We start from the raw sequence: 24,170 nt of genomic DNA, 5'->3' as shown, positions 1-24,170 counted from the left end.
TCAGTATTTTTTGGGAGGGCCTACAATCATGGCTCGATGATGCACTGAGCAACCGAGCATGTTTTTGATTAGCTTTCCTTTCCATGGTTAGCACCCCAGAAGAAAGCAGAAAGTGATATTGTTTATGCCAAGGATTAGTGAATTATTTCACCTGCATTGTATGTGTGATCATCGTTGCTCATTTAAATGCTGCAAGGACAAGCAAACAAAAATACATTCCTAAAAAAAGAAGGAAAAATAAAGACAAATTTTGTTTTGTAAAGATTATATGCAACAGACAGACCTCTAAATGTACAACATTACCTGGTAGGTCGAAGCAGCATGTTTCATCCTGGCATTCTCAGTACTCTCTGTTTGAGTCGAGTAGCCAAGATCATTATTTTTAATCCGCGGGGGTTTGCAAAGGCACACATATGCTTGTGAATGTGTCTCTGTTTCAGAAATAATGCTTGTTCTAGTTTGCACTGTGAACCTCTGTCTTCTATTGTTTGTGTATGCATATGTGTGTGTGTTGGGAGCTTACAATTCGTCCAAAGTAATTTATGTTGCTGGCAAGTCCCTGGCTACACTGCTGTTTTGTTTGTTTTAATTGTTTTGTCTGTCTTTTTTGTTTCTTTCTACGTTGTATCTCTTCCTGATATGCCACCGGATTATAAATACATTTGTTCAACTCTGATTGGTCCACTTTTGTTTTCTGTGGAGCAGCGACCGGCTGCTGAAATATTTACTGATTTACTGCGGCTTCATGGTTTTTATTATGGTTTATTTTTATATTTATGCATCATCATGGGTCACAGGAATGGAACTAAACTGGAATGCCTTTTTACCACATGCTGTGCAATTTGCAGTGATAATGGTGCACTAATTTTGCATTCTTTAAATTTAATTCCTGGTGTATTTACTTATTTGTTAAGTAGCCATCTAGTAAGGCGGAAATGTACAGAATGTGCTAAATCAACATAGACATCTGCTGTCAGAGCTAACTGATTGTAGTATGTTCATTACCTTGATATAGCACATACAGCAATCGTAAAGCTTTTAATAAATGTAAAATCCTGTGCAATATGTCTATATATTATCCATCAAACCGAGCTATATTTACAAGATTTAGTTAGACAAAACCTATGCTTTATTTCCTCGGATAGAATTCCCAAAGTGTTGTAGCTAGCTACATCTATTGAATACATTAACATCTACACCACGGTTTCTCCTACTCACTCTCATAATAAACATATATTCATTCAGTCCTGGCAGAGATACTGCCTTAATATATTGTCTTGTCTTGAGTTTGTGTCAACTTGTACATATTACCCCAACCCTTTTTTCATGAAAAATGTGATTTGAATGAAAGTCATGAGCGCATTGTCCCACATTTTACTTGCCAAAAGAATGAGTAATGTCCTACAAAAACAGCATATGACCTGAGCATTAAGCATCATTCTATCACAGTAACAAACAAATTTAACACGCACATCACTCACAGAGCTCACCAGTGACTCATACGCAAACAAACACGAGTGCTATTTCAGTGTGAAATCTGATTTGACAACTGACACCAATTGTGAACTCTGCTTTGCAGATATTAGCAGATTTGCCATTTTAGCACTGAGACATGAGCAGACTGCTCTCTAATTGGCTGAAACATCTCTGTCTACCTTGCGGAGCCCAGACAAAGAAGTGTCACCTTGTAAAATTTCACCAGAAACAGTGCTGGGTTTCTGTCTGCTACTTCAGCACAAATTTGAAGCGTCATTGTGGTTCGTCTTTTCAGTTTAGTTCGGGTGATGGAGACAGCTGTCTTCTTTACAGGCATCAATGCCAACCACGACTGCCTTGTTCAATTATGTAACTCTACATGAGATCTTCCTACAGAAGTAATAGTAATATTTGCATACTTCAGATCTTCTGTGTGAAAAGGAATTCTTAAAGTCAATTTAAAAAATGTAAAAAGTGGCATTTAAAACTTATTTTCGTAAAGCTCTGCAACCCGCCTCTTTGCTGCCTAGTCAGTCAGTATTTGATCAAAAATGGTAAAAATATCTACACCACTTGTCACTGGAGCAGTATCTTTTAAAAAGGTCCTAAAATGTACCATTTATATATATATATATATATATATTAATCTAAGCAACCAATCACATGGCAGTTGCTTCAATGCATTTAGGGGTGTGGTCCTGGTCAAGACAATCTCCTGAACTCCAAACTGAATGTCAGAATGGGAGAGAAAGATGATTTAAGCAATTTTGAGCGTGGCATGGTTGTTGGTGCCAGACGGGCCAGACTGAGTATTTCACAATTGGCTAAGACACTGTGATTTTCACGCACAACCATTTCTAGGGTTTACAAAGAATGATGTAAAAAGGGAAAAACATCCAATATAAGGCAGTCCTGTGGGCGAAAATGCCTTGTTGATGCTAGAGGTCAAAGAAGAATGGGGCGACTGATTCAAGCTAACGGAAGAGCAACTTTGACTGAAATAACCACTCGTTACAACCGAGGTATGCAGCAAAGCATTTGTGAAGCAACAACACGCACTTGAGGCGGATGGGCTACAAAAGCAGAAGACCCCACCGGGTACCACTCATCTCCACTACAAATAGGAAAAAGAGGCTAAAATTTGCACGAGCTCACCAAAATTGGACAGTTGAAGACTGGAAAAATGTTCCCTGGTCTGATGAGTCTCGATTTCTGTTGAGACATTCAGATGGTAGAGTAAGTATTTGGCGTAAACCCGAATAGGAACATGGATCCATCATGCCATGTTACCACTGTGGAGGCTGCTGGTGGTGGTGTAATGGTGTGGGGGATGTTTTCTTGGCACACTTTAGTCCCCATAGTGCCAATTGGGCATCATTTAAATGCCACGACCTACCTAAACATTGTTTCTGACCATGTCCACCCCTTTATGACCACCATGTACCCATCCTCTGATGGCTACTATAACCCACCATGTCTCAAAGCTCGAATCATTTCAAATTGGTTTCTTAAACATGACAATTTGTTCACTGTACTAAAATGGCCCCCACAGTCACCAGATCTCAACCCAATAGAGCATCTTTGGGATGTGGTGGAACGGGAGCTTCGTGCCCTGGATGTGCATCCCACAAATTTCCATCAACGGCAAGATGCTATCCTATCAATATGGGCCAACATTTCTAAAGAATTATTTTAGCACCTTGTTGAATCAAAGCCACATAGAATTAAGGCAGTTCTGAAGACGAAAGGGGGTCAAGCACAGTATTAGTATGGTGTTCCTAATAATCCTTTAGGTGAGTGTATACACACACAGAGGTACATATTATTTGGTACTAATATGTACCTCTGAGATACTGACATGTATATTTTTGAGGTACTAATATGTATCTTTGAGGTATTAATATGTACATATAGGGCCCTATTTTAACGATATGAAAAGCAAGTTCGAAGCGATAATAGCAACTGACTTTGTGGTCGTATAATGGTCGCTGTTGCTATATTACCGTCGGAGAAATAAGTCTTGCGCAGGGCGCAATTCAATAAGGGGTTGGTCTGAATTAGGTTCATTATTCATAGGTGTGGTTTGGGCGTAACGTCAAATAAACCAATCAGAACGCTATCCAACATTCCCTTTAAACGCAAGGGCGCAAGTTCCATGGCGGGTTGCTATTATTATGACGGATTTGACAGGCGCACGCCAGGAGCGGTTTACAGCCGAGGAGACCGACGTTCTTGTAAGAGCAGTCAAAGACAGAGAAGTTGTTTTGTATGGGGATAGGAGAAACCCGCCCAAATCAGCGTCGGTTAAACAGGCGTGAGAGGAAATAGCCGCAATTGTCTCATCAGCCTACCCGGGCTACATCAGCTGCGCCAAGCACTACCATGATGTCAGGAGACGGGGGGATCCCAAGCTTGCCAGCATAAATCGGGCACCCCGGGCACACAGGAGGACATCGCTGCGTCCACCCTCACCGCTAAAAGGGTTTGGGGGCTTTGAAATCGGACACAAGAAACGCAAGCAAGGTCCAACCCCAAAGTACACTTACAAATCAAGTTCACATACATGAAGGTTTCTTATAAAAACATTTTAATTATTATTTAGATAAAATAAATGTAATACAGCCACACAACAAACTTATGAAAATATTTTAATCGTTATTTGCATGATAATTGTTTAACGCTGCCACACAAAATAAATAAAAACTATCACCACAATGCTCACCACAATGATTTCCCTTATCTCATGTATTAATATTTTTTATTGTAACAATTTATGATTTAATGATTTCCCTTATCTTATATTTTTTATTGTAACAATTTATGATTTGCAAAAATAACTGTTGCATCTGTGTAGATTCAATAAGCAATGCGCGTTGTGCACGCTATACATTATGGTCAAGCATGCGCCCTTAAAATAGCATAATGAACCACGCGCAACGCGCCACTGACTTTAGACTAGTTTTTTTTGGTTAGTAGCGCAATTGTTTTTTGAAACTGCAAAATAGCATAAGAGATGGTTTACGCCGGAGCACGCCTCCTTTTTTGCGCTGAACCGCCCAGGGAGCGCAAGTTCATTCCCTAGTTTGGCGACGTGCGTCTGTGGAGGGAAAAACCCGCTGTGCGCCAGTGCAAAATACGAAATGATACATGCGTCACTGACAAAGTCAATTGCGCTGGGTGCAAGATAGGGCCCTTCAAGTGCTAATATGTATTTCGGTACATATTGTTTTTCAGATATTTTTATTTATGACAATAAAATATGAACCACTGGATTATATTGAGTATTCATAGTATTAAGCTATTTCTTGAAACTGTTGAAATAAAATATGTATAGAAATGTAACCAGTCCTACACACACCCAACTCTAATGGCGCTTTTCCATTGCATAATACCCCACGGTTTAGGTCGGGTCAGCTCACCTCACTATGGCTTGGTAGCTTTTCCATCAAGTTTAGTAACACTTCGGAGTGGGAGGGATTATAGGCGTGCCGTTAAATTTGCGCTGACTACTGCTGTGACATCATACAAGTGAAAGTGTTGTTGGAATGATATACATTCCCATACATTCATTTATTTCTCAGGCCTAGTCCACACGGACACGGGAATATTTATAACCGAAGTTTTCCCTAAAAAAAATCCTGTCCACAAATGCTCGGTTTAAATTAAATATCCATCCACACGATAAAGCAAAAGCACGCTATCAAGTGCTGTCAAGAGCATGCCACACCAGCAGGCGGGGATATAACCCAAATCGTGTTCCGCAATATAGTGAGATAACTGAGCATCTATCTGTATACATGTTAGAAGTCCTGTTAGCACAGTTGTTATTATTAGCAAGATACGTCCGCCATTGCACAGAATCATCAACAAAGCAGTCGCGGCACACAATCTTGACGTCAAACACAGTGGATAACGGCGCACACTCTGACGTCGCAAGGCAAAACCCCCGGTTTTACTCTCTACACGACACCACTGTAACCGGGGGTTTCTTAAAATGCTCACCCTGGCCGGGGTTTTCAAATATGCTCCGTTTCAGTGCCCTGATACTGCGGTTTCGTGTGGACGAACGACCGAACCGCGTGAAAAAACTCACGGTTTTAAAAATACCCGTGTCTGTATGGACTAGGCCTCAGTCTGCCACAAAATTAAAATTGACGACCACAAATAAATGTATTCACATCGCGTTTATCACTACCTCTGTCTCACATGACAGTTTCTGTACAAACACTCGTGGCGTCAATCGGCACGCGCTCCGCTGAGCCTCATTTAAGTTGCATTTAAGCATATATGGGGACGTGAGCGTCGCGAATGAGCCGCCACAAACTGCAAGTCTGAAAAAAAACTGGTATGGTGTTCCTGATTCACAACCTGTGCGTGTTTTTCGTCGCTAAAAAGGACTTACAGCAAAGCATAGATGACAACAGGTTAACTCGATACAGCGCAAGCTAGCATGAAGATAAAGCTAATCTTTTACATTATAGCAATGACGCTGGTAGTGACGATTCTCTCAGACTAATCAGTAATCTACAGTGTTTTCGCGTCATGTTTTGGTATCAGCTCGGCTCGCTTGGAACCCCAACCGGGGTGGTAATAAAACAAGTATCGGGTACTATGTACTGCACCCAGTGGGAAAGCCCCCAGAAGTAAGCTGACCCGACCCGAACCGTGTGGTACTATGCAATGGAAAAGTGCCATAAGCGGGATTTGAACCACTCTGGTCCAGCATAAGAGTTGGACGCTCTAACAAGGAGGCTGAAGTAAACTTAATAAAACAATCACAGAACATGAACTATACGTGCCAGAATGCATTCCTTCTTTATGGTTTGCGACAGACATGCACAAACACTCGTTTAAATCATAATATTTATTTCGAAAAATGCAATGCACAACATACTCGTATAACAAGACTACTTTTTTGCCTTCCTGTGTCATCCTGCGAGTTCCCCTCGATTAATGATGGCAGTTTTTCTTCTCTCATTCTCAATGGTAATATTTCTTGTAATTTGTTTTGTGACAGTCCTGTAAAATACAATGATATGCTGCTTGGAATCGTTTTCGTGGTGGTTGGCGACATTTGGGAAATCCAGGCATGGATTAAAAAAGGATCATGACATAACCTAGATGCCCTGTTACCTTGTCACAGCAGCGGAAGCGCTGACTGTAATACTCCTAATTCCTGATTTTAATGTTGTTTACATTTTTCCATGGCAGCAATAAATTACTTCAATTGGTAACACCTAAAAATGTAAGTTGTTTCAACTTAAGTTGAAACTAAAGTGAAATTTTAAGTGCAAAGCTGTGTTTTTTAAAATGATACCAACCAGTGACAGCTGGGGTACTTATTTTGACCACTTTTTCTGACAGTGTACTAAGGGAGGGTGGTAGGGTAGTATGGTCTGTTACAGAAACACTTCATTCAGGCGTGCTTGCCGCCTTCTCAGTTCCACTTATACTGTCTGGAAGTCCTGTACTCTGGGTTAACTAAAACCACCTGTGCATGCATATGATTGAAAGTGCATGTGGTCTTTTTTACGCTCTAGTTCTCTGGGTTAATTTGCCGTATTGTGATAGGCCTCTCTGGACCACCTGAGCCACTGAACACAGATGAACAACAACAGTCATCTTGCTTCCTATTCTAAAACTAGACACAACAAACAGGTGGAATTCTCTCTCTCTCGCTCTCTCTTTGATAAGAAACACAAAGAGTATCCTCTGCATAATAAAGCATTGAAATGGACTAGAATGCAAACCTGTGTCTGAACGTCTCTATCTATGTATGTGAGAGCTGTCCACTGTTCCATCCATCTGTTCTTCCCCTCAGGTATATCTGGTCCTCTGATGCTTTTAAATGAGTCATATCTCCCTCTCTCCCTTTCTAACTCTGTTTCTTTTTTTAAGACTGTGCTCTCTTGTTCCTTTATCGGGATGTGGCAGGTGGAGATGAATAGAGCCTCAGCTGGGCTGCCGAGACCCTGGAGAGCTCCAGGCGTTTGACAAGGGCAGAAGACAATAAGAGCCTACTCATTCTGGTAGTCTACAGAGAGAGCTGCACATAGGTTTCTCCCTTAGTGCACTGCACCTAGGAACAGTGAGTGCGGGTCTCTGGATCTTCCTGTATACCACAAATCAAGTTCTTTGTCACTGAGCAGGTCAGTTTGCTAACACTCAATTCTCCCCCGCAAAGAGAATAAACAAAGCTAAAGGAGACAGGGTGTGTTAGTTTGTGAACAGAAGGCGACATGAAAGAGATGTACACGTTTTTAGGGTCAGAGTTTCAAATCAAAACAACAACCTGGTCTAAAGTCTAAAGTCAATGGCGCAATATGTTTTTTGTTATTTAAAGAGCGCATTAGTAATATGCGCCTATAAACGGGGGGACGACCCGGGTTTGCTTATCACACACACGAATGCGCAGCAGCACAAAAACGCTTTTAAATATGAAAGATTAAAGGATTGAATGTAAAAGATTATTATTGAGTCTCTTGGACATAAATGAGGACTAATTATGAGACATTAGAAGGCGCAAAGAGCTGCTTCACCTGTAGCCTGGTAAGTAAATAAACGCATCTGTTTTTAAATGTTTTTTTTAAATGCTACCTAACAGATTTATTGTATATGATGACTCTGTACCTGTGGATATGGTGAGATGAGAAACATTTTTATGTAATGCTTAAAAAAATCTTGTGACGCTGTCCAAGTGCTGAAACGTGGAGATTTTTCATCTTATCACTTTCTTGGTATGGAAAACACGTTTTTACCGAAATTTGTCAAAATGGATTTATTGCGTTTTGGAACCAAACTCTTAAAATTATTTTTTGATGCTATTGAATAGCCATACATTTAAAGCAATTAAAAGCCTGCTTTTTTACTTCCATGACTAAAAGAAAACGGGTTATAAAGGTTTTAATAAAAAATAACAAATTCAATATAAGTGAAAAACATTAATCTTAAACTGGGGATCTTCTTCCTCCGCTTAGTTTTTCAGTTTACACAGTCCATCATCTAAATAGGAATTAGACATAGCGCCAGCGCAACTGGCTTTTAAAGGGGATGAGAGCTAAGACTCTCATTGGTTTATTGCACATTACACCCAAAATACTCCCATTACTCATTTACAAAATAGGACCAACCTTTTTCGACCATGCGCTCGGCGCACAAACAATTTTTCCGTCATTAAATTAGCAAAAGTAGATTCGGACACGCCCATTTAGACGTTGCGCTGTGTGCTTTAGACAATGCGCTTAGATCCTTTAAATAGGGCCCAAGATGTTTTTTTTTTTGTTTGAAAGCAAAGGGTCTGTTCTTTCATTTGATATATTGTTTGTTTATACATTCAAAGAAGAACATTTTCTGGAAGGTTTTAAACTTGCAACCTTGCAAACTTGCAAAAAAATACTGGTGGGAAAGAGTTAAAATACAAACATTTTTCTAGGACACCATGAATAATAGGGAAACTCTTTATATATATTCACTAAAAAGCCAGTTGACACTAAATGCAAAAAGTCGAAGTGGCTCCAAAAAGTATAACATTTTAAACCGTGACATTAGTTTCTAAAGTTACCAAAATATGGCATGTGATTTACACTTGTAATTACATAATGTGACTTAAACACACCTTTCTACATCAACATTCTTTATTTGTACATTTTCATCAAACAGTCATTAGCCTTTGCAAACCCTGAATGGTTAGAAATGTAGTTACAGGAAGAAAAAAGATTGTCGGTTCAGGAATACAGTATGTCCTACTTTCGTAAATCACATTAGGCATGAGTAACTTAATGTCAAAGCCCACCTACAACCCTTCAAAAGCGAGTTCCTATTTGTAATCCTGTTTCTAGCATAGCAGTTCCTCTATTAGTTTAACTCGGCATTCATCATGCGTAAGTGAAGGGCTTAGGTGTTTAACCATGCAACAAAGACAGACACCAATGTCATTAATGGCTATGCATTAACTCTGCTCTGCTCAGTGGCATCAATTCAGCACATTCTCAGATCTCTAAATCCATTCCTGCCGGATGAAAAACCTGTCACCTGTATCCTGCCACCTTCGGTGCAGACACAGTCTGTTGGGAGTCTGCGCCCATCACGCTCACCCTAATCTCATCACTGATGATTCTGTGGCCAACTGCAGCTGGTGCAGAGAGGCAGCGATAAGCCTGGGGCATTTACTTGAAAAGAAAATGAAAACCTCCCTCTCTCGCTGCGTACCATCTCTATGGACAGTTTCATGCAGAGCGAGAGCGTTTTGCTCGGGAGGATATTTAATAAAATTCCTGGAAATATGATAAAGTCTCACGCATGAAGAGCACCTATTTGAAATGTAAACTAAAGATTACGGAGAGCTGTTTCAAACAATGTACTGTCCCTTCCACAATCTCCTATTTGACAGCGCGAAAGGCTATGTAATCCCTGTCCAAGATTTGGAGACTGGTGTCTCTACTTTACAGTTGATCATAAACCGCCACTCCTAATTCTTCACAGGAGGAAAACGTCAATGTGTGGATTATCCTCTTTCCCAATCTGTATGCACAGATAATCCAAACCCATTTTCTACATTCACTGCTGTACCACACGCACATAACAGAGAGCTCACGCGTTGAAAGAATGGGCCACGGGGCAGCTCCTGACATGACAGACTGTCTGGTTAGGTGATGTGTGACATTTGTGTGTGTCGTGTGCATGAACGCTGTAATGAGTCAGTGCGTAAGGTGCCTTAGACAGAGGATCAAGAGAGCAAAACCTTTGAAGCTGAGGGGATGTGAGTGCGTGTGAGGGAAGAGATTTGGAACCGGAGATTGCAAAAAGGTGACGTGAAGCACCCATAAGATGCTTCTCAATATCTTCTCTCTATGCACACAGGCTGAAAGATGTCATTCTTTTGGTTGAGAAACATTGTGTGTGACAAAGAGGAAGAGAGAGTTGTAATGTCAATATTACGCTAGATTTAACTTACTGGGGAGTACGTACTTAGCAGAAAAGAACATAATGGTTATATAAGTGCAGTGCATTTTTAATGCATTTTTAGACAAAGAGTAGGTATTGATTTGCTGGTAGATGCAAAGAGCCGCAAGCTAAGATTTTATTATTGTCTTGTCAGATGCTCTCAATGCGATTTCGAGCAATGACTGGAACATCTAAAGTGATTGTTTACAGAACAGAACAGAACCGGTCTCAATACCCCGAGGCTTTTAGAAGTTCATAAAGAATCTTGCAAATCCTCCGTCTGCTGCAAATGAAGTTTTGTGCAATTAGAGTTTATCCCCTCGTTCCTGTGTAACTGTTATCCATTCGTTCATTTCAGACGATCTGCTGACTCACGGCTTTTGTCCACAAAAGCAGACGGTACTTTTTAATTTTCTTCCTTTCCTGGGGTTTTTTCAGAAACACTTTCTGAGTGCTAACCCACAGTGGAATTGTTCATTGAAGGACAAATGGTCTATTTGTGCAGCATTAAAAATAAATGATCTTTTTCTTCTTCCAGAAACCCCCTCTCACACACCATTAAATGCCCGGAGGACAGACCTTACGCTCACATACTCTCACATGTCTCTCGGCTATTTTTTAAACATTAAGCAGCCTGCTGCGCTTTTTATAGAAACATAGACATGACTAGGCTTGGGCTTCTTTAGATCTGACTGAATCCTTCCTCAGCTGCACCCCCACTCCCTTAACTGCGGGCTATGAAATATGGATTATCTGCAAGCTCATATCTGCAAGGCTCTATAGCTTGAAATCCACCTCGGGAACATGAAGTCTGGGGGGATTCCCTGCAGATTCTGTTCTGAATCTCGAGTGAAACTGTTCAAGAATGTCCTCTTGACACTTCTGACTAATATTTGCCTCTCTATCTCCTTATCTCTTTTCAATATCTGACTCCCACATACAGACTTTATAGGTTTAGCTTTATGTTTGAAAGCTGGTCGGCATCTTTCCTTCTGTGACTGTTGGCGATACATTCTGTCTAGGTGCAGAAAGAATCCGGTGCCAATTTTGAGTAAACCGTGGTTAAATGTGTTAAGCGCTCACGGTTCGGCTTGTTAGCATGTCCTGTTAGTCCCTGCTGAAAAATTCAGCCATTCTTCCAAAGGAATCTTTTGCCAATTAGGTCCTCCAGCACACTCTGCTTTAAAATGAAAAGAATTGCGAAAAAAAAATATTTTTTTCCAGCCACACTGAAAGTACTACACTCACATCTGATAAAATACTGAAAGCATAATCAAATCATTGATAAAATATGTAATATATATAATATATGTAATGAATACACAATGGCAAATAATTCCAATTCTGCTGAATTCGGCAGATCTTCCCGCATTCACGGATACCATGTGAACCTAAACGTCACTTCTTCCTTTCCTTCCTCTTTTTATTGAACCAAGGACAGTTGTATTTGTTGATTTGCATAGCACTCTAAGAAAGGTTTAGTTGCTCTTAAAGATTTAGTGACTGAGGATTTTACGGTTTGTAAAACATACAGTATTGTTCCTCAGGACAGGGGAGCATGGCCAGGCTGTGTGTTTTAGAAAGATATGTAAACCCGCCGGCTTTGGGTGACACCCCAGCGGTACACGTCAACCTTACGGCATGCACATTTTACCCTGGCAGATAATATAAAGCCTCTAATGAAACACTCTTACTGCCTGCAGGAAGAGTTCAACAGCACCTTTAATTGCTTCTGCATTGCCCTCAAATGAAAGAACATCACTGCTGGAGGTAAAGTCACGGGTGACCTACCATAGTGGACAGTTTGTGCATAAAAAACATTATTCTTTTCAATGTGAACTTCAATGTAAATTGAGTTTTTTTGCTTTTTTAAATGGGGGGATGCCACTGAGACAAAAAGCAGGTTGAATTTAAAGGGCACATATTATGCAAAAATAAAAGTTACAAGGTGTTTGGACATAAGGGCATTTTGCACCGCGATAGTATGTGTTATTAAGGACAACATCTTATTGCTTGGGCCAGATTGCTGGCTGGATGTTTTCTGTGTCGCCCATCACTGTGTGATCTCCGCTACCATTTGCTCTGATTTCAGATCAGCCTTCAGTATGAATGCTACGGGGAAATGGTAATGGGGAATATTTAGTTCTCAGGAAATTGCCCCAGTACTCGTTCTGGTAATTAGTACCCAAAATAAGCGGTGCGAAAGACCCTATAAATGTGTCCTGACAGTCTGTAAACACAACAACCCTACAATGAAAAAAAAATCACCATTAAACCAATGAGCAGTCTCATTAGACATGCTGTTCTGATTCTTTTGTTAATATGACATCACTAAAACAAAGCCCCAGCCCACGGCCACTGACTGACTGGTTAATTTTACCCATAAGCTGTTGGTAGCACATTGTAGCGCTAATGCGGCTAAAGATACTATTGTCTTAGACTGTATTCACAGGAATCAGGATCTATTTTTAATCGAAAGCTCTTACTATCAGTTGGTAAGAAAGAAAGGAGCTGTAGCTCATATGCATTTAAAGTCGCCATGAAAATCAAATGAAAAACTGTCATTTGTTTTGGTAATATTGTGGTATTTTTTACAAATGACTTATGTGTGAGCTTCATTATTTTTTTTAATTTCATGTGCCCTTATATTCTTTAATCAAAAAACACAAATCTCCTCCCCTCCTCAAAACAATGTCTCTTTACTTCCGCTCATATAGTATGGGCGGGGTCCGGGAGAAGATATTAGCAATTAGCAACACGACACAACTTCAAATGATCCAATCAGATCTCAATGGATAAATTCAAATCCAGCCCTGCCTTATTTAATTTCAGACATGAAAACAGCGCTTTTTTTGCTCCCAACCAAATAGGCATTTTGGACATGATATAACAAATGATCTGTAGGGTATTTTGAGCTGAAACTTCACAGACACTTTCTATGCACTTTTATTACATCTTGTAAAAATTGGCATAATATGCGCCCTTTAAACCTGCTCCATCACAACCACAAAAGCTTAATGTGTCTATATCACAAAAACACTGAGCTATAGCCTGTTTTTTAAATAACAATTTTAGCATACCAAAGTAGATACTTAAGCAAGAAGGTTGAGTTTACTTTGATGAGCCTATGAAACAGAAATTACAACTTTATTTGCTTTCAAACACAAATATATTTTCACACCTCCAGTGAAAACAATCAATGGTTTTGGATTTAAGTGTAAATAACTATAATAGCCACTTTGATACAGATAATAAACAATACTAAATAAAATCCCATATAATATCTATATAAAATTGTGTGTTGCGATGAAGCGGCACTTGAAGGGATCTCTGTCATAAAATACCAATAATTATTGTATTTGCCTTAAAAATAAATAATCCCAACCTATAACAGAAGAAAAGGCATTTGGTCACAATTCATTAATTCAGAAACAAGAATGACATGCTAATCTTTCCGTGACAAAGTGTTGACGTAAAACACTCATCTGTTGATTGATTCTGGAATATTACGGATCTTCTTGCTGAGCTGGCAGCAATCATCTCAGACTCATTGACTCTGACTAACAGGAACCGACACATCTGCACAACGAATATGTGTGCAGTCAACCGCAGCTTGATCTGAGCTACAGTGTGTTTGTGCAGAGATTAAATTTATTGCAACAACATGTGTAATTACTTTCCTCTCATTCTCTTTCCTATCTCTCTCTCTCTCTCTCTCTCTCTCTCTCTCTCTCTCTCTCTCTCGTGTCTGTCACCAAGCATCCGTTTAGAGAGTCTCAAATATTTCTCTCTTTCTGTGTCTCTGGTTCACAGCATCACTCTCAGCTTTCATGTAACTGTTACCGCGTAAAACGTTGCATTAGCGTAATAGTTTTGCAAGTTACATTTTTAGATAGAGCTGTAATGACGCGGCAAACAGCTTATGATGAATAAGAAATACGAGGCTGTGAGGATCAAAAGAGAGTTATGGTTTAATCGCTCCCTGTGCCATTGTTCATTGCTCTAAGTATGAATATACGACAATTCTGCATTAGTGCTGCAAATACAGCAGGGTTATTCAACTTCAGTCTGGGTGTTGGAACTAAACTTTACGGAGTTGAATAACACTGACATAAAGTCTAGAAACAGCAGAGTGCATGTTCAATCTCAGATGCCATACGGATGGGCACCATAGATTAATCTGACATCCTGGCATGGCACCAGCAAGCACATCACCAGTCGCTCTCCTCCTCCTCCTTCTCACTTGTTCTTCTCCTCCCATCAATCTCTCTATCAATTCCATTAGCAGATTTTAGCTTTCTATGCAGTATTCTAATCTGATCTCTCCTCCTCTCCAAGATCATTTGGGATGAAGAAAAGTAAAAAAATAATTCTTCTAATCAAGCTGTAAGTGTTTAACCATGCATTTCGATCATTTCACAAAGTAGAATATATTAACATGCCTGTTTGTCCGATAACAACATTCCCAACAACCAATCAGATCTAAGAATGCACTGATTCCACACTAATTTTGAAGGGGCTTGTACACCTTTCTTATTATATATCATAAGCTATATTCTTGCTGACTTTAGGAGGAGTAGTGAATGTGGTTTAAACTATTTTTGAAATTTTAAATTACGAAATTCATGTGAGATTGCGTTGGAGTTGCAGTGGTTCTCAAACATTTTGGCCCTCCCCCTATAGGATGCCTGCCTTCACGGCCCTCCAAAGAAAATTAATGATTTAAAATATTTCAAACTTAGGGCCTGTTTACACAAGAACGCTCGAGAGTGAAAACGTAAAAATATTTTATCGGATGTGCCTTTCGTTTACATGGTGACAACGTTTTTGGGGCTTAAAAAATCAAAAAAGTGAAACCACCATCCAGAGTGGAAATCTTAAAAACGATCTACCGTTGCGTTCCCGTCTAAAGGTTAAAAATAGGGATGCGCCGATATAGAAATTTTGGCCGATAACCGATAACTCTTTATATTTGGGGGCCGATAACCGATATATATATAGGCCGATAAATATTCATATTAATTTCACAATGAAAAACTCCCAGACCGCGGACATCTTGTCTTTGCGCTACACTAGCATACTCTTCTTAAGCCCGCAACATGTGTCATCTTCGTGCTATGTCACAGAAAGCACCGATCAAAACTCCACATGGCCAGCAATGAGCAAGTGAAGTGGCTCAACAAACCAAAATAATCCATACTTTATCGGTTTTCAATTATCGGCCTAATTTTGCTATCAGACCGATAAACGATAATATTAAAAATAAGCAGTTATCGGCCGATAACGATATATCGGCCGATATATCGTGCATCCCAAGTTAAAAACGCGAAATTTGCTCACGGTGGCTCTCATCGCGTACACGTTTATGTTACAGGCATGCGCCAGGTCAGGAAAATAACAACAAACATGTCAGATTATTTCCATACCTCGGACCTTCAAGTTGCCATAGCAGCTCTGATAAATATAGGAGTCTTTCCTGCAGTTGTACGAAATATTCACAGCTAGTATTACTGATCAGAGAAGGCACATTAATTACCTTCATCAAATTGTTGATGCGCCAATTCGTCAGAGGCAAACTAGCCACCTGGAGTGCATACTACTGTGAGGAATACTGGAGAGATGAACCCAAATGCAGGCAATGTCGAGGATGAACAAAAAACTCTTTAATTGACACTGACAAAACAAAAGCCCACATGGGAGCAAAACATACATGAAACACAAAGTACTAACAGATGACTTAGACTAAACTTGACAATGGTACAAACACTGTACAAGATCACACAGGAATGATACAAAATGAACGTGCACAGGACTAAGAACACAAAGGCATTAAATATGAGAAACTAAACAGGATAACAAAGGGGAAAACAGGTGAGGGTAATGAACTAATGATTACATAATGAACTGGGAAAACAAGGGGGTGGAGAGAAGAGACGAGACACCAGAGGCACATGACCCAATATACAAGGCCATGAGCCTCCACATAGAACATGAGGCTGTCAGAACCCTGCCATTATAATAAAACATAAATATAAAACAAGACTCTATGGCAGGATCCTGCCAACTACATAGAGTATCACACACTTTTGCATCACCGTATGCACGCAGATTCCCCCTTAAAGCGCTCGTACAAACATGGAATAAAAAGTGATAACACAATGCCACTTTTGAGTTTTCTTTTCAGATTGTTTGGCAAGTAAATGTGCCTTAGAATTTGAATTAAACAAAGCATTAAATGATACAATGTAGTGCTGTTGGTTAGTAGCCTTATTTTTCTGAGGTTTTTTTACTCAGGATTTATGATAAATTGATGTATTTTATAAAATGTCATAAAACTGAGGCATCAATGGCACCATCTTGCACCCCCAGTTTGAGAACCACTGGTTTAGAATAATCCCTTATTTATCTCGTCTCTATATTTCACTCTCGGTTTTTCTTTCCTTCTGCGTCTAATGAGCTCTGTCCCCTGCTGTTTGACTCTTACCTGTTTGTGTGCGTGGTCATATGAGTTGATGTGGTTGTCAAACTCCTGATGTTTATGGTACTGCTTGTCACACAGTTCGCAATAGAAATTAGCCTTTAAATCCCCCAGGGCTTTTGCAATGGTTTTCTCTTTTTCAACGTAGTCCTAGAGAGAGACAAAAAAAAGAAAGAGACAAAGACAGATAGCATTAGTTAAGCAAGTTTGTAGACTGAATTTAAATTTTACCCAAACTTTGACTTTCACACAGTCCTTTTCTAAGAATGATAATAATCGTACTGATTAAATTATTTTAAAGTACAAAAGGTAGGAAATTAGTACTGCATGCATAAAATTACATTTTACTAATTGAGTAGAGTTTTATTCACAATACACTGCTGGAATGTGCCTTATCATAACTCGATTAAAGCATCCAGACTCTCCTCAACAGTGAATAAAACACTGATAACAATGAAGCAACCTAACCACTGAAAGAATTGAATCTTTAATAGTCTAAAATTAAAACTATTGAGCCATCATCCTTAAGAGAGGATATTACTATAGCTGAGTTACTATAACAACGAGGTCATGCGTTCATATTAGTGACTGATGAATTCAGGAAAGTTAATATTGACATTTTAGCAAAATAAGAAAAATAATTACTGATCTGGTCATGTTTACTTAATTAACACCCTTTTTGTGCAATATAAATTTCAATATAAAGTTAATTATACATTTTTATTATGACTATTCACAGGTACTTGTAAGACATTTAAATTAAGGTTTCAGCATAAAAATTCGAAACATGTGCATAGGCATAAAACACACACACACAAAAGCACAGTGTTTGCAACTATTACATTTCCTCAGAGATGAGATTGATGGATCACTACATAAAATTAACTATTATACACATTGCACACGCACGCACGCACGCACGCACACACACACACACACACACACACACACTAAGTCACTCCCCCAGAGATGTCAATTCTTGCTTTGTTGCAAACTTCAGATTAAATTCAGCTAGCCAATAACTTCAAAGGCTTCTGCTATTAAGTTAGTATCAAAAGTCTGCTTATACAGACCTTAGGGACTTACATCAACCATACAAACACATTGTGCTGCTGACTGTTACAGTAAACACACACTCACGTAAGCACACACACACAAACACACACACACACACACACGCAGGCATCATTACCACTGCATGCATGTCATGACACTAGAAAATATCAACATTTATCTCAGGAAAACAAAGGAAAAAGGTCTCTGTCTTACAGCACTTTAAGACTACACTTCCCCCCTCCTTATGAATCTAACTTATTACTCATCCATGAAAGACACACATTTGTCCTTCACATAATGGTTTTTAAACTGAGCTAATGATATTTTATATCCCCTCCTTTTAAACCAAACCTTAGGATCCTTTAGTCATTTTTATGTTTTTACTATTTTTAAGTATAATAACGTTGCCTTCACAAGTATTTTTAATGTACTATTTTAAATTTTGACCAGTGGTGAGTTTCTGTAACTTGTAAAAATAAGTAAAACATTGTGGGGTGGTTTCCCAGACAGGGTTTAGCTTAAGCCAGGACTAGACCTTAGTTTAATTAGGATTTTTAAAGTAAAACACCACCGTTTTTTTTATATTTTACTATGTTCTTATCTCAACTTAGACAAATTAATACATGCCTATCTTTTTTCAATGCGTGCACTTAATCTTTGTACAGCGCCTCATGAATGTGTTAGCATTTAGCCTAGCCCCATTCATTCCTATGGCTCCAAACAGGGTGAATTTAGAACATACCAAACACTTTCATGTTAAGACTATTACATGAGTAGTTACACGAGTAAGTATGGTGACACAAAACAAAACTTTTGTTTGGAGCTATAGGAATTAATAATGCTAGGCTAAATGCTAACACATTCACAAAACGCCGCACAAAGACTAAAAGTGCACGCACCGAAAAAAGACAGGTATCAATTCATCTAAATTGAGGCAAGAACACAACAAAACACCGAAAAACGGTGGTGTTTCCTTTACTGTAACAAACATACCTCACTAAAAACATTACTTGTGTGCATTTTGAGACAAAACAAATGCACTGATGTATTTAAAGGTATGTTAGTGCAAGTTTTTTCTAGGTTGGACAACTCTTACATTTATTTTAATCTAGGTCTAGTCTAATCCCTGTCCAGAAAACCACCCCTTTATGAGTTAAAATAAGTTTAAAAACACTGACATTTTTAAATAGTAAATGAAAAATGAAAAAAAAGCCAGTTTGATTGTAATTGAGAAAGCATTTTTTTACAGCGTATTAGTAATAAAAATGGTAGCATGTAGTACATGTAATTACCGATATTTTGTTGGCTTACAATTTACCAAATGTTGTGATTTTCCTGCATGAAAAGGACATATTTGTCTCCGTAATGCATGTTTAAAAAGCTTGCACACACAACAGAGCTGGTGTGGACTAAAAAGTAAAGTTTGCAAGTTTTTGTAAAGAAATGAACTGTCAAAATAATACTAATCTTGTGCCTCCAAAACACCAATCCTGCTTCGCTGTGAGTGAGAGATCAAGGTAATGTGATGCATTTATTGGGCCTATCAGGGAATTGTTTGGACTTATGTCTTACAGTGGCCATAACAAAACATAGACAACATTTTGCAAAATGCTTGCCTGCCGACTCCTCAGTTGCTACACATGGTCTCTGAAATAAAACTTTAAAAAACAATAAATGCCAGGGATGTGCTGTCAGACCCTTAAACCATCCAGAGACATATATATTATGAATTAATAACATACAAACTTACAGAATAGAATACCTATATGTAAAATACCTAAAATACCATCCTGTTGGTGATGAGAGTCTAAAGATCTGTAATTAGTTTGTAACAACAAAATCTGACCAATTAAACTGATTCATTTCACTATGTGATACACAGTGTTGGGTAAGTTACTTAAAAAAGTAATCCACTACAAATTACTAATTACTACTTTAAAATTGTAATTTGATTACATTACTGATTACTACATGCAAAAAGTAATCTAATTACTAATTACTTTACTTTTAAGTTACTTTGACAACATCAAATGTAAAAAAGCTACAAAGTGAAACTGTCAGAAACACGGACGGATGAACCCAAACGCAGGCGATGACGGGGGTGAACAGAAAACGGTTTATTATAACACAGACAAAACAAGAGCCCACGTGGGGGCAGAACAAACACGGAATACTGACAGATGACTTAAACTAGACTTGACTATGATTCTAACACTAGACAGAATCACACTGTAACAGTACAAAATGAACGAGCACAGGACTAAGAACACAATGGCATTAAATATGAAAAACTAAACAGGATAAGGAGAAAACAAGTGAGGGTAATGAACTAATGATTAAACTATTAACAGGGAGAAGAAGGGGGCGGAGACAAGAGACGAGACACCGAAGGTCATATTTGAATGCTTAAAGCTATTTTGGTGTGATTTGCACTCTCCTAAAATTGCTGGTCATAATGATGCAGAAATATTTGTAGCTTTTATAATAAGTTACACATGTTTAAAATTTCTCATTAAACATTCTATATTTATTAACATATATCTATCTATCTATCTATCTATCTATCTATCTATCTATCTATCTATCTATCTATCTATGCACATTCATTCGCGGTCGCGGAGACAGAAACTAGAGTTTTAACACGTCATCGCATTCGCGAGGGCTTTTTGGTCAAGTTAAAGAATGTTAATATTCATGTTAGTTCGTTAAATATAACAATCAAAAGTTGTTATGGTAATTGTTTAAATAAACATATGATTAATTAATGCAAGTGCACGCATTGAGCTCATGATTAAATAACATAGTTAAACAAAGAAAACCTTATTGTACATTAGTAATTTAAAAACACACCTGTAAAATCATGTCATCGCGCAAAGCCCACTTTTTTGGACATGTATTGTCTGTATTCCACTTGAATGATCAACCACCGCTCACACAGCATCCATTTGCTTGCGTCTCCGACGAGTGATTATGCACATGCTCGTTACTGACGCTGCGCGCATGCTCGTTAACAGACTCTGCGAGCATGCTCGTTAACAGACGTTGCTGAGCAACGGCAAAACGTCATTTTAAAATACATTTTAATTAATTTTTCAACACTTAATTTGTAACGCTAGTAACGTCATTTTGATGTCATTGGTAACTGTAATCAAATTACATACATTTAAAATGTAAAGCGTTACATTAATGCGTTATCAGGAAAAGTAATTAGAGTACAGTAATGCGTTACATAGTAACGCGTTATACCCGAGGGGCAACCTTCCGATTTCTCAAATGAAGCCAACACGGAAGTGACTTAAACTGCAATTCATCGACTGGCCGCTTGAGGCTGGCTCCAAAAAGGAGTCAATTTCCATAGACTCCCATGTTAAAAATGGCCAACTTTACAGTAGAAAATAATATGTTTACAGCCTGGTACAAAAAGTGTTTTTGGACTACATAGCTAATTTTGCCCTTCATGACAACTGTGAGGGGGGTGAATTTTTTTGTAACTCATCCGTTTAAAATTAAGCCTTAAACTTCGGCATAATTAAGGGCGTGGCCGCTTGAGTGTCGGTTGAACAGCCACTGCTGTCACTAGACTCGCGCTAGGCGGGCGTGGTTTCACCTCAGCTTCACCCATGTCCCGCCTCTTTACCCATTTTCGGTTTTCCGCGAGCAATTCGCGGGGACGCGCGGCCAAGAAGGCGACGGCAGGCAACGCCTACTTTAAGCTTCAAAAGTGATCTTCACAAACCAATGGGTGACGTCACGGACACTACGTCCATATTTTTTTACGGTCTATGGTTATACCCAACTCTGGTGATACACCCTTCAGTGGTACACACCATTACCACCCTACAAATAAAGAGGTTATGCAGTGTACATAAAAACACAAACATAAAGTAATACACAAGCAAAGTTTTCCTGCAGCTATGTCTGAGTTGGTTGTCCAGAATGGATAACCTGCATAAACTGCATGTGGCTGGGATCCGTACACCCATTACATAGTGCTCAGCATCCCTAAAGACATTCAATCTAGCACATACAGTACACACAGAAACAATCATCAACTCTCAAATTATACGGACCCCCAGGGCTTTACAGCTGACTCCCAAAATGCTTCACACGCCCCCAACCGAACGTAACACTAAATATAGGGTACTCACAGATGTGTGGTGGAGTGAAACCATAGAGTGAGAGAGCTCAGAAGAGTCGCTTTTTACATCTGTCATTTTAACATGCGCCCCCTCCCTAAGACTCAAAACAACAGATGTTAACTCTTAATTGCTTTTGGATGCATTTTGCATCAAAATGAATTACGCGTGCTCAGGACTCACTTGCCACCCACACCATTCAAACCTGGGCGTAGGGTTGCAGAACACTGGCAGAGAGATCTCATAACACATTTCCTCTCTCCTTTACGAGCGCCTTCAATGTGCCATGCACCCATGCCAGAGTATGTTATATTTAGAGATAACTTATGCATGTGGTGGACATTTCAATGAAATCAAAGCTCAAGCTAAGGATGTATGTATGGAGTCAGACTTTGCTAGCCATCTCTATTAGCTCAACAAGTTCACCGATGTTGTTTACATTCATCAGCAAGGATGAAATCTTATCAAATAATTAAAGCGTAAAGCTGCCTCAAGTTTTCATTAGGCAGTCAATAGATTAATTATTAGTGGCTGAAGCCGTTTAAGGCCGTGAGATATCAGCGTGTTAACACAGCTCAAGCGGATACAAGCTTATGTACTACTTTCTTTGCACGGCTGGCCTTATTGACAGGATCTGAACTGAAGGAGGTTGGGTATCTCCACCCAATAGATTCAGCAAGCAGTCTTCATTTATTATTTGATTACCAACTCCAGCATTGAACTCCACGCACGCAATCAATGTCTGACGCATTAAAGCAGACGTGTTTTCATTTGCATCGGAAGCGCGCATGTTTGCATGCCAAGCTATTTCTTCTGCTTTGTCTGGTGCTAAATCCATTTCAAATGCAACTGTTTTGCAAGACCACACGCGAGCAAATTGACTGAGCATTTGTAGGTTATCTCCTTAATGCGGCTGTCTAGGGAGCCACAAACACTCTCCCTTTTAAATTTGAGCAATTTGGAGGTACAATTTGAGGCATTAGGTTTTCTTTTCTCAAACACTTGACATTTCTCTCATTGCATTCAAATGGCACACTGGAAAAGGATTGTAATGGTGCTTGCCATGTCCTCTTTCAATTGACAAGCATTTACAAATTGACTTTCAATGAGTTGTAATGAAAAACAGATTAGTATGCTGGGTAAATGAGAGGCTATTGGACGTACACAACACAAACACACCGGACTAATTAATTTGAAACGAAAAGCCGTGAGCAATGTACGCTGACAGCTTCTGTAATTCTGTTTAAGTGCCACACTGAAAAGTGTCTTTTATCTTTATTTGAGAAATAAGAATACTGTAAACTGTTACTGATCAAAGATTTTTTTTAAATCGTATAAAAGAAGCTGTCAAAATCTATATTTTTATGAATTGTATTATGTGGTACAGCACCTCTTGGACCGCCACAGGTTGTATCAGCATGTAACCCGTCTATCTGTGGAGTGTGCGCAAGAGGCGGACTTCATGCTGGCGGTATCGTTCTTGAAATCTCTTCACGGCCACTCAAGAGTGAGGTGCTATTTTCATTTCTGAAACATGAAAAGGTTTTCCATTCTTGTCAAATAGCCGTTAATAATATTGCTCCTTGTACACAATCTTAGACCAGAAGATCTATCTAATATTACTACAAAATACACCTGTAAGAATGTCATTCACAGGGGTCGGCTACATTGATCACTAAGTGCCCAAAATAAAGGCGCAATGAAAACTGTGTGATGGAGAAAAGTGGAGGTGGAGGCTGAATATCTAATTGTTGTGTAACGGGCTAAATGGAGGAAAGAGGGGGTTCAAAGCTCCATGTTTCAGCTTTTGTACAAGAAGTGAATAAAGTGACATCCACATGCAGAAAGTAGTTACTTAGATCCCTCACCTTTTCCAGTGAATGTGAGTTGAGGCAGGGATGGTACTCTGTACACTGTCAGAAAAAAATGGTCACTGCGGCAATAACCATTTTTTCTAACAGTGCGTGTTTGTATGTTTGTGTGTGTGAGAGAGAGAAAGAGATAGAGAGAGAGAGGAGAGAGAGAGAGAGAGAGAGAGAGAGAGAGAGAGAGAGAAACACCTCTCTGTCCGCTCACTGACC

The 24,170-nt window shown here is 39.1% G+C and overlaps 1 protein-coding gene across 2 annotated transcripts in view; it reads right to left on the bottom strand.

The window, feature by feature from the left end:
• znf804b (zinc finger protein 804B) overlaps nt 1-24,170 on the bottom strand; it is a 161,946-nt gene that overhangs the window by 8,511 nt on the left and 129,265 nt on the right. For both annotated transcript variants that reach the window (XM_055210156.2, XM_055210155.2), the window contains exon 2: nt 16,904-17,047. In XM_055210156.2, the coding sequence (XP_055066131.2) occupies nt 16,904-17,047 (144 nt within the window). The remainder of the gene's footprint in view (nt 1-16,903; nt 17,048-24,170) is intronic.

Source organism: Misgurnus anguillicaudatus, chromosome 10 (genome assembly GCF_027580225.2).
Source record: "Misgurnus anguillicaudatus chromosome 10, ASM2758022v2, whole genome shotgun sequence".
Lineage (NCBI taxonomy): Eukaryota > Metazoa > Chordata > Actinopteri > Cypriniformes > Cobitidae > Misgurnus > Misgurnus anguillicaudatus.
The sequence above is the reverse complement of the archived record's forward strand: the minus strand, read 5'-3'. Positions and strand labels throughout refer to the sequence as shown.